At 55.5% G+C, this 15,430-nt stretch overlaps 1 protein-coding gene across 32 annotated transcripts in view; it reads left to right on the top strand.

Annotated features, from left to right (window-relative positions):
- EXD3 (exonuclease 3'-5' domain containing 3) overlaps positions 1-15,430 on the top strand; it is a 296,729-nt gene that overhangs the window by 268,638 nt on the left and 12,661 nt on the right. For 31 of the 32 annotated variants that reach the window (XM_072025484.1, XM_072025482.1, XM_072025481.1 and 28 more), the window contains one exon: positions 14,662-14,755. The exons of the other annotated variant lie outside the window; for it this stretch is intronic. In XM_072025484.1, coding sequence (XP_071881585.1) covers positions 14,662-14,755 — 94 coding nt within the window. The remainder of the gene's footprint in view (positions 1-14,661; positions 14,756-15,430) is intronic. 32 annotated transcript variants of the gene reach the window in all.

Raw genomic sequence — 15,430 nt, 5'->3', positions numbered from 1 at the left:
ATCTTCCCCCCAGGATTCTGGAGATGAACAACAGTTCAGAAGGGCTGCTGTCTGAAATTTCTCTTGGTTAAGCTCCAGGAGCCCCTGGGCTCCCAGCCAGGACACAGGGGAAGGGATTGGGGTGCCCAGCACTGGAAGCAGCTCCCCAGGGTATAAGCAGAGAGCTGATGCAGGTCCCTTTTGGTCAGTGAGAGGGGGAAAAAAAAGGTCACCAAGAGAGACCCAGAGGACAGTGCAGTGACAAATAGTGACCTCAGGAGAAGGGAATCTGCCTGGGCAGCGTGGTGGCCAGCCCATGTCCCTGCTCCAGGCTCCGAGAGATTACGTGAGAGATAGCTCATGTTCCTGCTTCATAATAATAGTAATGGCAACAATTGCATTTGCAAAGGCAAATATTTGCTCCTTCTTCCCACCTGCCAGTCTGGGAAAGCTGCCCGTTGTGGTAGGCTCTGAGATGGGAGTTAAGGTTTAATTGTCTGGAGGTGCCAAGCAGTTCCAGCTGCCCAGGGTGCCACCACGTTCACCCACCTGGTGACAGCTGTGTGCCCAGGAAGGCAGAGACTGGGGGTGTCCCTGGGTGGCTCCCCTGTGTGAGGACTGCAAATTCCCTGCCAGCCCATCAGAATGTCCTGAACTGCAGCTTGTTCCTAGAGCTTTCCTTGGCCACACGAGGGTATTGCAGCCCTTTTCTACTGTGTCCAGATGTGCAGGATCTGGCCTTTGTGCCCAGGTGGCGATGGTTTCTGGAGCACACTAGAGCATACCAGGCCAGCCCGAGGGGAGGAATCACACTGCTGGGACAGGCAGGCTCTGCCCAAGGCCTGCCAGCTGCTGCCGGAGGTTGCCCAACGAGGACAGGGCAATCCCTGTCCTTGGCCTAGTGGAGGAGCTAGGCTGGAGGAGCACTTGTGCTCATGCAGAGCACAGCAGCGCTGCGAGGCTGGCCAGGGCAGGCAGCTGCTGCAGGAGTGGTGCCATCGCATCGTCATGGAGCAGCATTGCTGCCTCCTCGTTGGGAGCAGGGGGTGCTTGGGTGCAAACACACTCAGGCTGAGCTGCGAAACATCACACAGAGCTGAGAGGCAAAATAGAAACCTCCTCCACCAGTGGGAGGCCAGCGTTAGGTTATTTCCCCTCCATCCCCAGCATTGCTCCTTCCCCTTCTGTTCTGCAAAATGTCAAATCTGCTTTCATGAGTTTGTTTCTCCACTAACCATTTTCCACCTGTGTGCGGGTGTGCTTTCTTCTGCAGTGCTGCAACCTCTCGTCATCTGCTGGGCTGCAGTTTGGGCTGGATTGTTGTGGCCATCTCATGCAAGTGAGCAGAGCCCTGGCTGGAGCTCTGAGCTGGAGCTCTGAACTGGACCACGGTTTGCACTGAGGTCTCTGCAGCGACCAGCTGAGAAGCTGCCCAAGCTCAGCTCATTGTATTATCACCTTCACTGAGTGCGCCAGAAATGGGCTTCCTTAAGAGCTTTTTTGATATAGGGCTGATCATGGGGCACAGGTTTGCATTTGCTTTTATAGGGCTGTTGGCAGGCTGCTGCCTGCTGGAATGTTCCTCAGAAGTAAAAAAAATGAAGCAAATCATTTGGTTGGGAAAAAAAAGGGGAAGTGGAAAAGGAGGTGCTGGTCTCTGCTCCCTGGTAACTGTTAACAGGAGGTGCAGGAACAGCATAAAGCCAGGGGAGGTTCAGACTGGACATAAGCAAAAATTTCTTTACTGTGAAGGAGATCAGTCACTGGAACAGGCTTGCTAGCACAGTGGTTGATACCCTATGCCTGTATTCAAGGCATTTGGATAGTGCCCTTAATAACATCCTTTAACTTTTGGTTAGCTCTGAACTGGTCAGGCAGTTGGGCTAGATGATCTTTGGAGGTTCTTTCCAACCAAACTATTCAACTATATCCTATCCTATCCTATCCTATCCTATCCTATCCTATCCTTAATAAGAGAAAGAATCAAAAGGGCTGGGTGGACTTTGCTCTGAGAGGAGATAGCTGTCAGGAATGCTAGCAGGACTCGCAGGGCTTTGCCCCTGTAGCAGGTTTCTTGCAGCTGGGGCTGTTCCAGGCTGCACACAAGGGAGCAGCCCTGAGCTGGGTGCAAGGTGCTGGGTGCAGGGTGCCAGGCACTGCCATGACCTCTCCCTGTCTGGCTGCACAAGAGAGGTGCTGGGGGACCAGACTGGGGGAACCAGGTTGGAAGTGATGGAAGCAGAAGGCAAAAGCTCCGTCGGGGGTTGGTCCTTCTACCCATGGTCCTGCCTTGCTGTAAGGGGCTGTGCTCAGGGAGAGGAGCCCCAGCTTCACCACCACATGGGTCACACACCCATGAGCGGCTCCAGGCCATGCATGAACCAAGCCTGGCAGGGTTTATTCCTTGCCTGGACCTTGTGGACGGGAACATGCAAAACAAGATGCAAAGTGCGTGACTCCACCAGGCTGCTGGCAAGCTGCCCAAAGGGCCCAACGGTGTTGCAAATGTGGTATCTCCGCCTCAAGATCTTTATTTCATTGTTAAACTAAAGGCTGGCTTTGCTTGTCGGGTGTCCAGGGCTCATCACAACACATGTCCTGTGCACTTGCACCACAGCTGATTTTTACGGGCTCCCAACCCACAGAGCTGATCCTGAACCAGCTGTGAGGTCTGGTTCAGTGCAGGGACCCGGGGCAGCCCCAGGCCATGCAGACAGCCCTGCCTGCACCTTGAGCCGAGAACCGCTGCCTGCACTGTGCAGTTGTCCTGTGCTGCTCCCTGCCAGATATTCGGGGAATCCAGGGCCCCATGTGCTGCTCGCTGAGGGGAGCAGGCTGGAAAGGCAAGACAGCGTGCTGGGAACCCAGCTGCAGCCTGAGAAGGCTTGCAAGTGTGTCAAAGCAGAAAAATGTGCTGGGAACGGCTTTGCCCTTGCTCTCTTTGGCTCCTCCTGTGTGCACCAAACAAGGCCAAGTCCCAGGGCAGGCTGAGAGCACCGCTGCCTCGTGAGGCTACTGGAGCTCAGTGGGATGGGGACTGCTCCATCAGTGCACGAAGCACAGGCTGGGAACGAGCCCTGCATCCCCAGCAGGGCTCCGAGGTGCAGGACCAGGAGGATGGACCCAGCGCAGCTGGCTGGGAGAACGGCCTGTGGTCCTGCGGAGCAGCAGGGCTGTGTAGAACATAAATCCTCAGGTGCAAGGAAGTGCCTGCAGTTCAGTGCAGGTCCTGATGGTGGGTTTGTTATTACAGCAATTAAGCTTTTGCTTCAAAATCGGAACTGTCCAGCCCATCTGTGGTCTTGGTAAGGGACTCCCAACCAGGCTGCAAGGGGCCACATCCATCCCCCCTTCTGTGTCAGGGCAGGGGACAGGCCTGGCCCGTGCTGGAACTGCTCTGCCTGCCCTGCTGCATGCCAGGCTGCTGAGCTGGGCTGGGTAGCAAGGGTGGGCATGAGCCAGGCCAGCTGGGAGGGACAGATGGACAGAGGTTGCCCTAGCAGTGAGGTGCCTGCATCCTTCATCTGTGTCCCTGTATGTTTTCATCAGCAGCCACTAAACCTGCCAGCCCTGTGCCATGGGACATGGGGAGGATGGAAGGAAGCTGTATCCATGCTCTTTCCCCAAAGGGCCATGTTTGCAGTGTGGTGCCCAGACAGGTCTGTGCTGCCCCATGGGAAGGTGTAAGGAACAGCTTCCCACCCCCCGGGGACACCAGAACCCCTGTGGCACAGCAGCACCCGCTGCCCTCCAGGCACCTGTCCAGGACCTGCTGCTTACTGGGCTGAGCCCAGGTTTGGGGTGAGCTTGCCTTGGGGCTAATCCCATCCTTGGGGCTAATCTCAGACTGGGTGCTAATCCCATCTGGATTAAACCTAGAGTCTGGGCTGAGCCCTGCCAAACCTGAGCTGGAGGAGTGATGCCATGAGTTGCTCTGTCCCACCCCGTGGGTACAAGATGGCCCAGTGAAGGAATGGGGTTTTCCCACCAACCCCGCTATTCCAGGCTGCAGACCTGGCTGGGAGCAGTCCCTCTCTCCCTCACCCGGAGCCACACAGTGCAGGATACAGCCCCGCAGGGTCCCAGACACTGGGGCTGCGTCTCCCCGTGCTGCCTGGGTGCTGCAGGAAGGGCAGCACAGCCCTGGCAGCCCACAGGCTCTGAAGGCTGGGTTGTTTTGCAAGCCAGGAGCGCACGGGGTTAGCCTTCCCGTCCCCTCCTCCAGCCGTTCCCAGCCTATTCTACCTTATGTGTAGGAACTGGTTTTTCTTCCTGGGCTATTGTTTCCGCTGGATTGGTTAGATTGCTCCAGGCCTTGCTCAGATTTCCTTTCTCACGCTTTTTTTTTTTTTTTTTTAATTCCCATTTTCTGCTGCAGCTTCTATTCTCACCCCAATTAAAGCAGCAGGTACTGCTGCTGGCTGGGGGAGGAAGGTGTCCCAGTCCACTGGTGCCCATCATGGACACTGTGGGCTATGCTCTGAGGCTGTCAGTGTTGTAACACCATTCCAAAATGGTGTTCCTGTGTCAGGGTGACTGCTCCTAGGTTGAGGCACCCAGGTCCTGGCTTGGGTCCCTGCCTGGCACAGCCTGCAAGCTGAGCAAGCTCCTTGGGCTCAAGATGCTGAATGTTCCATTTTTCTGCAGCCATGTTAACTAAATCTGTTTTGTTGCTCTTTAAACAAAAACCTACAGATCTGTCACAGGTCCCAGCTCCGTGCTGGTGTTCCACGCTGTGCAGTGGGATGGCAGAGCCACACGCGTGTGCTAAGCCAGTGACCAGATGGGCTGTTTGGGGTGGCTGCTGTCACACTGCTCCTGGCTCCTTGCCATGATGCTGCCACTGGTCACTGCACTATTACCTTTCCAGACCAAAATCATCCCTCTGCCTTTCAACCACAGCTTCTGGGCAGGGGGTGAATCGTGGCCCTCTTGGGCCAGTGCTGTCCTGTGGAGGTGCACAGCGTGGCATTGTGGCCAAGCTTGAACAGGGACACTGCTAGCACTGCTGGTGGTGGGGTGAGTGTGGGCACGAGCTGCCCTGGTGCCCCCAGGCATTTGGGTATGATGAGGTGCCCCTGGTGTCGAATGCCAGCCCCTGCCCCCACCATGGAAGGAGATACCTGGGTGCCTTGGAAGATGCTGCCCTCTCCCAGGAGGTTTGGCACCCTGACAGGGAAGGCAGGTAGCGAGCTGATGGTATCTGGCCAGGTGGGAAGGCAGTGTGTCCCTTGGGGGCCTCCAGATTGCACCATGGGCAGGCTTTGGTTCCCAGATAAAAATAGTTGAAACATGAGCCCAGCTTTCCTGGCCACCACCATCACCACCCAGCTCTGCCTTGGCTGCTGCACCCATCACAGGGGCCCGTGGGAGGCAGCAGGGAGTGGGTGAGGTGGGGAGGTTGTGAGCCACCTAGCCACAGAGGAGAGGAGCAATAGAGCACCTGGCCCAGGGTGGCCTCAGCCCTCTGCACAGGGTTGAAAACTGCTCTGGAGAAAAGCAGAGACCTTTCTGGGGCAGGGATTTTAGACAGATATGACTTGGAAGGCTCATTGTGGAGTATGGAGAGAAACCCTCTGGCAATGTTATTCAGATGACCCCATGAGCCCAGCTGTGCAGAGGAGGGACAGCTGCCAGGGGAAGCCAGGACAAGCAGGAAGAAGGATAGCTGTTGTCTTAATACATAATAAATATAATTTCCTAAAGCTTGCCTAGCACCTGGAGAACAGGACAGAGCCTTGAGGATGGCTGCACATCCAACTCTGTGAACCCCTACCCTGGGAGGAAGGTGCAGGTACATAGCCTCTGCTTGCAGTGTTAAGTTTTTGTGGCACCCGAATCAGGCAGAAAACAGATTCCAGTAGGGCCAGTGTGCAGTCAGGTAACTAAGAACAGTGCCGTGAGTGACTGTTAGTGGTCTGAGTGGTGGTGTTGTGTGTAGAAAGAAGAGCTTTTGCCCTTTGCAGTTTCAAGGCTCTGACTTTCATTGTCGGAAAATGCATCCTCGGGACTTGCTCCTGGTGCCAAAATCAAATGCTCCTGAAGGTCTAGAGGATACTTTTTAGACAGATTTCCACCTGTATTTTAGATTTCAGTTGAGATCCTTTCTAATACGAGCTGGTGGGACAAGACCCTTTCTCTGTGTCCAGAGCTCAGGCAATCTGAGAGCTTGAGTTGGGTTGCTTTTTTCCAGCACTTACATCCACCAGCCTTGAACATCCTCAGGCCAAGAGCTGAGATCTCATATGCAACTAGATAAAACTCTGTAGCTTGATGAGAGGACCAGCAATTAGGTGCACTGTGGAGAGCTGGGCAAGTTAACCCTTCTCCTGTTATGGCACAGGCTCTGTTGGGATGGCTCAGAACCGGACCTACAGGAGGTATGCTGATGGCTGCGGGATGCACATTTGCACACTCAGGAGGGGCTCACCATTGCCCAGAGGTGGCTATAAAACAGGGAAGTTCATTTATGCAGGCAGAAGGCAGCATGCTGGCATAGGGCTGGAGGAACTGAGGCACCAGCGGTCAGGCAGGGCGAGGGTAGGAAGGAATGGCTTGCCTGCTGGCCCCAGGAGCTCCTGGTGTGGAGCTCACCCTGAAATAAAGGCATTGGGGATGCCGAGCAGCCTCATTATAAGGCGGTTATTACTGGTTTGGCTTTGTTATTAAACTTGTTGTAACCCCTAGGAGCCTGTCCCAGAGCAGCACCCCATTGTGCTGGATGCTGTATAAACAGGGCTTACGGCTACGGTTAAGGTTGGGTCAAGGGTGCTGCTGCAGCTCAAGCTTTTCAGAGGGGCTCAGCCCCCATCTCCAGAGCTTGCAGCCCAGCTAGTCAGGAGGAAAAATGAGCAAAGCAGACTTGAGACAGCTGCAAGAGATGGAGGGACCGGGGCAGGGGGGGGGGATGCATATGACTGTACACAGCATTAGCGAGGGGTTGAGCATCTTACTTTTTTTTTTTTTTTTTTTTTTTTTCCCCTGGGAAATTCAGCTTTGCATGTGGGTTTAGGTGCAATGTCGGGTAAGATTCTCATCATTGCAAAGGCCTTGAGGTAATGAAAAGGGTTTTCGGTGTCGCTGACGATTAATCGCCCACAGTGCAGTGCTGACTACCCCAGGCAGTGCGACGGTGAAGCAGCAGCGGGATGGGGTTTGTGGTTAGGGACCTGCAGCTGTGAGCACGTGTGCGCAGAGAGGAGTGAGCATGTCTGATGGGTAGGCGCTGCAGCTGGCACAGCATGGCATGGCACAGCATGGCATAGAACAGCACAGCATGGCACCCAGAGCTGCTCTCACTGCAAGGACAGCCCCTCTGATGCTCAGCCAATGCAGAGGGCACCTCAGGTCCAAAAGAAGCACATGCTTGTGTGAAGGAAGGTGTGAGTGCGTACAGGGAGATGTGTAGGTGTTAGGGGGATAGTTGGACCAGATGATCTTGGAGGTCTTTTCCAACCTTAATGATACTATGATTCTGATATGGCTTCTATGCCAAGGTGCCTGAGAGCTCAGGGCAGAACTGGAGGGATCAGGGTGCTGCAGGCAAAACCCTGGCCCCATCCCTGCTGGATGCTGAGCCCACTCTCCCATCTTCCCTGTATCACCCGGGGACTTGTTTGTGCTTCTCCACTGCAGGGGAGCTTCCCTCTCCTTCTCTGGAGGAGCTGACGGACCCCTACCATCCAAACAAAGCCATGTCCTGCTCTCACTGGGATGAGAGAGGGGGCTGCCCCAAAAAGGGAGCCTCAACAGGGGCACCCCACTGGAGTGGTGCCTGCCAGGGCTGTGTCAGCCCTGGCCGCTTTTCCTCTCCCCAGGGCTGACCTCTGTTGGTGCTATCTCCCCAATCTTGTCAGCTCCGCTAATCTGCCCGTTTCAGTGCCCGTGGTTCTTGTTTTGTGCTCCCAGACAAATGAGGCCCTTCTAGCTGTCAGGTGAGCCTTTCCCAGAGCTTATGCAAATGATACTAATTAAAGGCATTCTTATCTGTTCGATTTCCCACACCTTTTGCCTCCGAGGGGGATAGAAAACTTTGTGTTTTAACTCTGTATTTCATGGCACTCAGAAGGACTGCCTAGGGAAAGCATTGGGAAATGCAGCGGGTCACTCCTGATGAGAAGAGCTGGCTTATGCAAGTGTTGAAACACTTTATTATGCATGAGAAACCTTCCAGAAACAGATGACTAATAGCAAAGCGGGAGCAGAGAAAGCAGTGGGAACGCCATACCAGGCTGGCATGGGATCCCATGTCATCTTACCAGCTTAGCAGGGTTGGGCTAGGTCAGCACTTGCCTAAGAGACCTCTCAGAGTACCTGGCTGGCGATGAGGGAAGTGATGTTAATGATTCAATAAACAGAGCCCTTCCCTCTATGTGAACCAAAATGCCCCTGTGTGATCCCAGGGACCCACCGGCAGCCCTGTGTTTCCACTGGCAGCCCGTCACTTAGTTCACAGGGCCATACCAGTACTGTTGAATGATGCTGAGGCTGCAGTCCCATGTAGTCACCACGGTTCATCTCCTGGCATGGCTCTTGCTGCTTTGCTGGCAGCTGGCGCTGCTCGGGTTTCAGTGGAGGCTGAAGAAGACTGGTGCACTGAAAGCAACCACTCCCCCAAGGCACTGGGCTCACACACCCGCGCCAGCTCTGCTGCTTCAGTGGGTTTGTTGGCACTCAAGGCAAGACGTTAGACCATCTGTACCAGAGCAGGAGCAGCAACATGCACCACTAAGATTCCTGGGGTGCTGGTGATGAGGTCAATAAGAAAAGCTCTTGGCACAAAAGGGAGGGGAAGCAGCCCAGCCCACTGCTTTCTGAAGCTCCTCTGGGAGGTGCAGCTGTCCCAAGGGCCTGGATCATGCTGTGCCTGGAGGTAGCCTTTGCACCTGCAGGGGTGTGGGGAGTACCTCCAGGTCGGATTGCTGAGGTTTGCACACTTCATGCATGGGCCTTGGACTTGCTGCAGGTCAGAGGAGAATCCAGCGCCCCTGTTTGGGAGAGGAGGAAGGGAGTGTCTGAAGGTCAAAGCTGTGGCTGCAGCAAGAAGAAGCTGGGGACATGAGCAGGAGATAATGAAACCTGACTCGGAATTTCTGCTTGGAATTTGCCAGTGCTTGTTACTGATTTTCTTTTACTGTCCTTCCCACCATCCCCCTCCTTTCTGGGCCCTCCCTGCTTTGGGTCATGGGCAGGGGGTCCCAAAGAGGCAGACATGTCTGTGTAGCAGGGCTTGGAGGCCACACGTGAGCAACCTGTGCTGCTGAGAGCTGGCTGGGCCTGAGCAACCTGCATGCCCATTATGGCAAGTTTTCTTTTCTCAATACATCCCTGAAAGAAACTTTACTTAAGGACTCTGGTTTCACAACCAGAATGAGAGTTGCAACCTCCATCCGGAGGAGTGGCCCTTTCACCACATGATATCCATCTCAGAGAGAGGGAAAGAAAGGAAGGGAAGAGGGTAGGCGGTGAGTAGGAAAAGAGATATTACTGCAGGTGGCTGTTGAGTAGTCCTGTGATATGGCGAGCAGAAGACGCCCAGGGAATTGTCTTGACATGAGCTGCCCTCAGTTGCCCCGGATAGTTCACTCTGGGCACTACCATTATTGTCCTTTACAGCTGATGTTGATATATTGAGGATTTCCTAAGCCAGAAGCTCTCCAGGCAAAGAGTTGCATCTCACCAGCAAAAACAGTATTGAAAAGAGCCTTCAGCACTTATGAGTGATTCTGGCCTGGTGCCGTGTGTCAGCAGGGTGAATGGGAGAAGACCTGCAGGCCTGGAGACTATTCTGGGGACAATTCTTCTGGGCAAAGATCAGCACCACCAGGATAACTCTCAGAGCACTTGAGTGATGCAGAGTTCAAGGATATCAAAGGAACGAGCAAGACTGGCTCCTCTCCATCCTGCACCACACCTTCCAGTTGCTGGGCACCAGCCTCTGAACTTCCAGCTGGGCTCACACCTGCCTCTTCAGCCAAGCTCACACTGGCTCTCAGGGCCCTTCTGGAGTGCCAGAAAGTTTGGTTCCTGTTGTCTGTTGAACCTATGTTATCTCTGAGCTTAAGGAAAAGGTGGAGGCCCAGAGTGAGGACAGGATGCTGAGATGGCCCAGGAGCTCCAGGCTGGAGCATCCAGTCCCTTGAGTTTGTGCGTCACTGCCAGTGAAATCCCCCCCAGGGGGTGGGAGAGGCAGGGATCTTGCCCTAAACAAAAACGCCACCAGACAACCCAGCATTGCAAAAGACACCTTGCTGCCTTGTCCTCCTTGTCCTGTGAAGGCAGGGAGAGCCAGGGGGAGCCAGGGCAGCTCATGCTGCTGGGGCTGCGGCTGACCCAGCACAGGGATCCATCGGCACTGACTCGCTATGATGTCTTCTTGGTCTGGGGCCACTGGCATCACCCCTTCTCCCCATGTCATAGTTCTTGGTGGTGGCTCTTGGTGTCATAGCTCTTGGGGTGGGGGTTGGCACACCTGCTGCTGTGGGCGCAGCAGATGCGGGAACAGTGGGGCAGGAGCTGTGGAGGTGATGGTGCCTGCACCAGGATACAGCTCCAGTGGGCAGATGGGAGCAGGGAGAGGGGACAACAGTGAGGGACCATACTGAGGAAAACAGGTTGAGCTGAGATGGAGCAGATCCACTCCTCACCCTTGACATGGACACAGCGAGCAAAGCCCAGGGAAGCAGAGGCAGATCGCAGCCATCCCAGCCACCCAAAAAAGCCTGCATTTGGCATGGAGCTGAATGGGCGGCCAAGCCATGGCACAGCAACGGGATCTGGGAAGTGCGTGCCCGGCTCTGCCCAGCTGGCACCAGCAGCACCAGTGCCCATGCACCTGCACGTGCAACACACTGGGCACCCAGCACTGGCCCCGCTCGCACTGCCTGCGACAGGGCTGATTCACACGGGGCGCTAGAAGCCGGTCTGCCGTGGGAAAGTGCACCCGCCATGGCTCCCGAGCGCCAGGATTGCTTCAGCAGGGGTGCAGCCAAGATCTGTTTCACAGCGGGCAGAGCAGATCTCAGCTGGGATTTACCAGTGACTAAGCGTGTGCTGGCAAGGGCTGCCCTAGCGTGAGAAAGCACTAGCTGCTCCTCCTCGGAGGTGTGCTCGCGGGCTGTGCCGGGACACATGGCTCCGGGCACCCATGGAGACAGGCACCCTCTGTGTGACAGAGCATGGGGGCTTTCAGACCCTGTGGGGATGGTGGGGGCTGCAGCCATCCAGCGCCCTTCTCCTGGGCAGAACTCACCCCTTTGCTTCAGGTGCCCCAAGCTGTGGGGTGGAGATGCAGTGTCCCTTCCTGGTGCAGTGTCGCCCCAGCTCACACCCCAACAGCATCCTCAGGTGCTGCCGGGGCCCTGCTGTCTCACCTCTGTGAAGAGTTTTGTTTGTATGTGTGCACTGCTGTTTGGGGCAACGGCTAATCACAATGGGTCTGGGGAGACCAAACCAAGGAGGAAAAACCCATCCCTTCCCCATCACAGAGGCTCTCCCCAGCTGTCCTGTGCACCAGCCACTCACAGGAACTGCTCCAAACCCCTGTGTGGTGAAGCTGGGATGCAGGAACCGCACCAAGCCTAAGGCCACCACCAGCCCCTGCATGGCACCCAGTCAGCCTGGCATTATCTAGGTGGCAGACTGCCCTGCTCCCTTCATTTCTATAGTCTCATTTTGGCAAGGAATTAAAAAAAAATTAACTGCAATTTTTATTACAGCTAATTGGCACTGCTGCTAAGTGGCTTATCAAGCTCTGGAGCCTGCCCTGTGCTTTGGCAAGCTGAGGGTGGTAAAGGCCCGGAGGCTTTGGAGATGGCAAAAGGCACATAGCAGAGCATCTAGGAGCCCAAGCGAGTGTGAAATGCACGGCCACCCTAGGCAGCCAAGGTGGCAGTCAAGCCATGGCTCTGAGGGGTGGATTGCACCTGGGTTGCAAGGATGCTGGATTTCAGGAAAGCAGAGAAATTTGCCTGAGGTCACCCTGTGCACCTGAGGGAATGAGGGCCCCATGCCCCATGCCCAGCACACCCACATTGCAATGATAGGCTGCATGAAACAGAACCCGGCCATCCTCACATGTCCTGGCCCCTTGCAGCCACGCAAAGACTTTGGGTGGCTCTGGAGGGGCAGAACTAGTTGTTCCCTTTTTCAGTGTCAGCTAGGAATCCCATCACAGGGAAGGAAGCACCCTGGAGAGCAGCAGTGTATGAAAGCAGCTTCTTGTGCACTGCACTTGGTGTGACAAGGCAACAGCAGACCTCAGGGAGCAGGGACAAGGCAATGCAGAGCAGAAGCACAGCAGGTGGGAGCTGCAGCCAAAACTCCTGAAGCTAGAGGCTGCAGCAGGACAGCTCTGGTGGTGAGGCAGCCCTGCAGGTCTGGCCTGTGCAGGCTGTGAACTCCTAGAGCCCCAGAGGGATGGTCCTGTCCTGCAACATCAGCATCAGGTCAGCTCCACTGTGCAGAAGCTCTGAGGTTGTGCAGTCCCAGGGCAGCAGGTGACACTTGTTCAAGGAAAAGGACGTGGTCTGTCTCTCCCTTCTCTGCCCATCCCTGGATCCATCCATGCCCCTGTTCCCTTTTTATCTTTCATCTTTCAAGGGATGGCTCACAGGCACAGCTGAGCCAGGGCAGAGCCAAGGAAGAGGGAAGGCAGGAGGCAGAGGAATGAATGCGAACCATGAGATCTCCAGCTCTGCCTAGTCCAGGCAGTCAAAGCCTAAGATCAGATCAGACAGTATCGGGCAGTCCCCACCTGTTATCATGTCACCTTCCCTCATGTGATGTTGGCAGTGAAATTTGAAGTGACATCTGCTTTATGATCTGATAACCCAAAATGTTGATCTGGCCCCTCAGCTGAGCTTCTCTCAACTGAAGTTCTCTCAGTTGAGATCTTCTTTCTGCTTTCCTGGGTTTTCATAGTTTCACTTCCTCTGGGTACATGACTTATAACATGAGAGCCCAGAGGGCGCCTGGTTTTGGCATGGAGCCGGGCAGGCTGGGGCCACATGCTGCTCCAGGACAGGGGTCCTTGGGATGCATCAGCATCTGCTGCTCTCCCAGAGTGAGTGAGAAAAAGCAGGACTGGGGAGCAGGAGAAGGGTGCAAGCATCTGAACCACATTAGAAAAAGCAGGAGATGCCTGATGCTCACAGTCATGCAAATGAGGGGAGTTTTGCAAAATTAGCTTTTGGGGGTGATGCAGAGGCTCCCAAGTCACTCGGGTGCTTTCAAAACAGCACCACATCTATCTCCATTTGTTTTGATCGTGCTCTGCCAGGCTGGAGCAGGGGTTCAGGCTTTGAGCACCAAGCAGCATAACACGCAGGCAGGCTGGCTGCTGCCTTCAGCCCATCCAGGCACCCCCTCTCCTCCTCCTCTCCACCCCCAGCAGTGTCCAGGGGGCTGCAAATGCTCTCCTCTGCCAGGCAAGGAGAATGCTGGGGCCACGCTGCTGCCGTGGAGGCTGCAGGGAAGGGGCAGAAGCTCTGCTGAGCTGAGGCCACACAGGGCTAGGAGGACGCAGCTGGGATATGTGGCCCCCACTGCACAGCTACAGTGGGGCTGTGCCCACCTCAGGCTCTGCCTTCAAGGACCAGAACCTGGCATCTTCTCATAGCCCAGGCTGGAGACCGAGTGTTGGTTTAGCAGGTGCTGCAGAGGCTGCAGGTAGAAATCCCTCCTCCTGCTGCGGGGCAGAGCTGCCGGGACATTGTGGCAAGCTCATTTTCAAACAAATCACCCTTACTGAGACAGTGTGTGGGAAGCAGGGGCATCTTTGCACCTCCCCGTGACCCTATCGCTGTTCCAGCCAACACACCACAAACACGCAGAGCTGCTGAGGGCCCGCGCCGGTGCCCGCTCAGGCGGTGGAAAGTTTTTCTGGTTTCAACAGGCTTTGGAGCAAACCCCCAGGCAGGGAACTTGTTCTGGTTGGTGAAGTTATGCACCTGTCTCACTGCTTTCCTTGCGTGCAACATGCCCAAAACGCTCTGCAAGCAAAAAAAAAAAAAACAAACAGACCCTTAAAACAAATAGCAAACAAAAGGTGTTGCAGCACATCCCAGCAATCATCCTGCTGGTTTCCACTGCCTTAAAATGCTCTCAGGGAGGGTAAGGGAAGGCTGAGCACATCTGGCTGCCAGCTGTACCCTGAGCTCTGCCCGAGAAGCCTGGCAGGGACAACCCTGGCCAGATGGTTGGAGCCTCCCAAGGTAAACCAGGAGTCAGGTGGTGCATGGGCCTGGCTGTGGCTGCAGCCCAGGTGGCCGAACAGGGCAAGCCAAGACCTCAACACATCTCAGGGTCCGCAGCCATCCTACAAAGCTTTAGTGAGATGCAAGAGAACAAGTCGTGAACCCACAGCTCAGCCTTTGGGTGTCTGCTTGATATTTCAAGGCAAACCTCAGTTTCTGGTGTTTTCAGGCATCATGTAGGACAGGTGTGGCTTTACCCAACTTAAAGATATGGCACCTCTGGGATGGAGGATCTTGTGGCTTGTACATCCCAGAGTTTTTGTCCACTTCCATTGTGCGACCCCCACTCAATGGGACAGGCTGTGCCTCAGTTTCCCCATGCACGTGAGTGCGAGTGCCCAGTGATGGGGCTGTGTGCTGGAGGTAGTTTCCTGGGCTGTAGATGTCCCAGCCACCATCTCACCACCTTCCCTCCCTCTTTTCCCAGGTGTGCAACTGCAACAAGTACCTGAAGGTCCCAAAGGAGAGGATGAGGCAGCTGGTGGAGGGCAGCAAGCACTCAGCGGGGGACGGCGGCACAAGTACGAGTGCGGGCAGCAGGGGCTGGGTGGGGTGGTCAGAGACCAGGGTCCTGCAGCCAACCCAGGGCTGTGCACACCCACGTGGGCTGGGTCCCTCCGATAGGGAATGGGGACCCTGGCACCAGGCTGTGGCCGGGTACAGATGTGGACCTGCTGAGCTCTCCCAGGCTCCTCCTTGGCCACGCTCGTGCACGTCTGAGCACAGACATTGCCCCCAGCAGCCCCTGCAGAAGAGCTGCATTGCCCAGCAGGAGCACGGCTGGGTTTTGCATGGGAAGGTGTGGGGTGGGTGAGATGCCAGTGGTGGCTCAAGTGTCAGCCTGAGGCCATTGCTGCCTGACTTGGGAAACACGGCTGGGGCTGCAAAATGCCTCCACGCTGCCAGTGGTTGCTAATGTGCAACACAGTGCCTTTCTCACCTTCACAGAAGCTGTTAAACTAGGTCAGGCTGCAGGCAGAATGAGTTAAGTGCTGCTACTGGCACGGGGAGCGTAGTTTGGTGTCATGATGAATGCTTGGGAAACGTGTGCTCACCCCACTGCACCCCTCGAGCCTGGGTCTGCTGCCAACCCTTGTACTGCCTGTCAGCATGCCTCAGTTTTCCCATTTTCTCAAGCTGGGCAAGGCACAGGCCACTGTGTGCTGCTGGGTGGCTGCAGCTTTGCCAGGGGTAAC

Source organism: Anas platyrhynchos, chromosome 18 (assembly GCF_047663525.1).
Source record: "Anas platyrhynchos isolate ZD024472 breed Pekin duck chromosome 18, IASCAAS_PekinDuck_T2T, whole genome shotgun sequence".
Lineage (NCBI taxonomy): Eukaryota > Metazoa > Chordata > Aves > Anseriformes > Anatidae > Anas > Anas platyrhynchos.
Note: the sequence above shows the minus strand (reverse complement) of the source record. Positions and strands in the feature narration are given on the sequence as shown.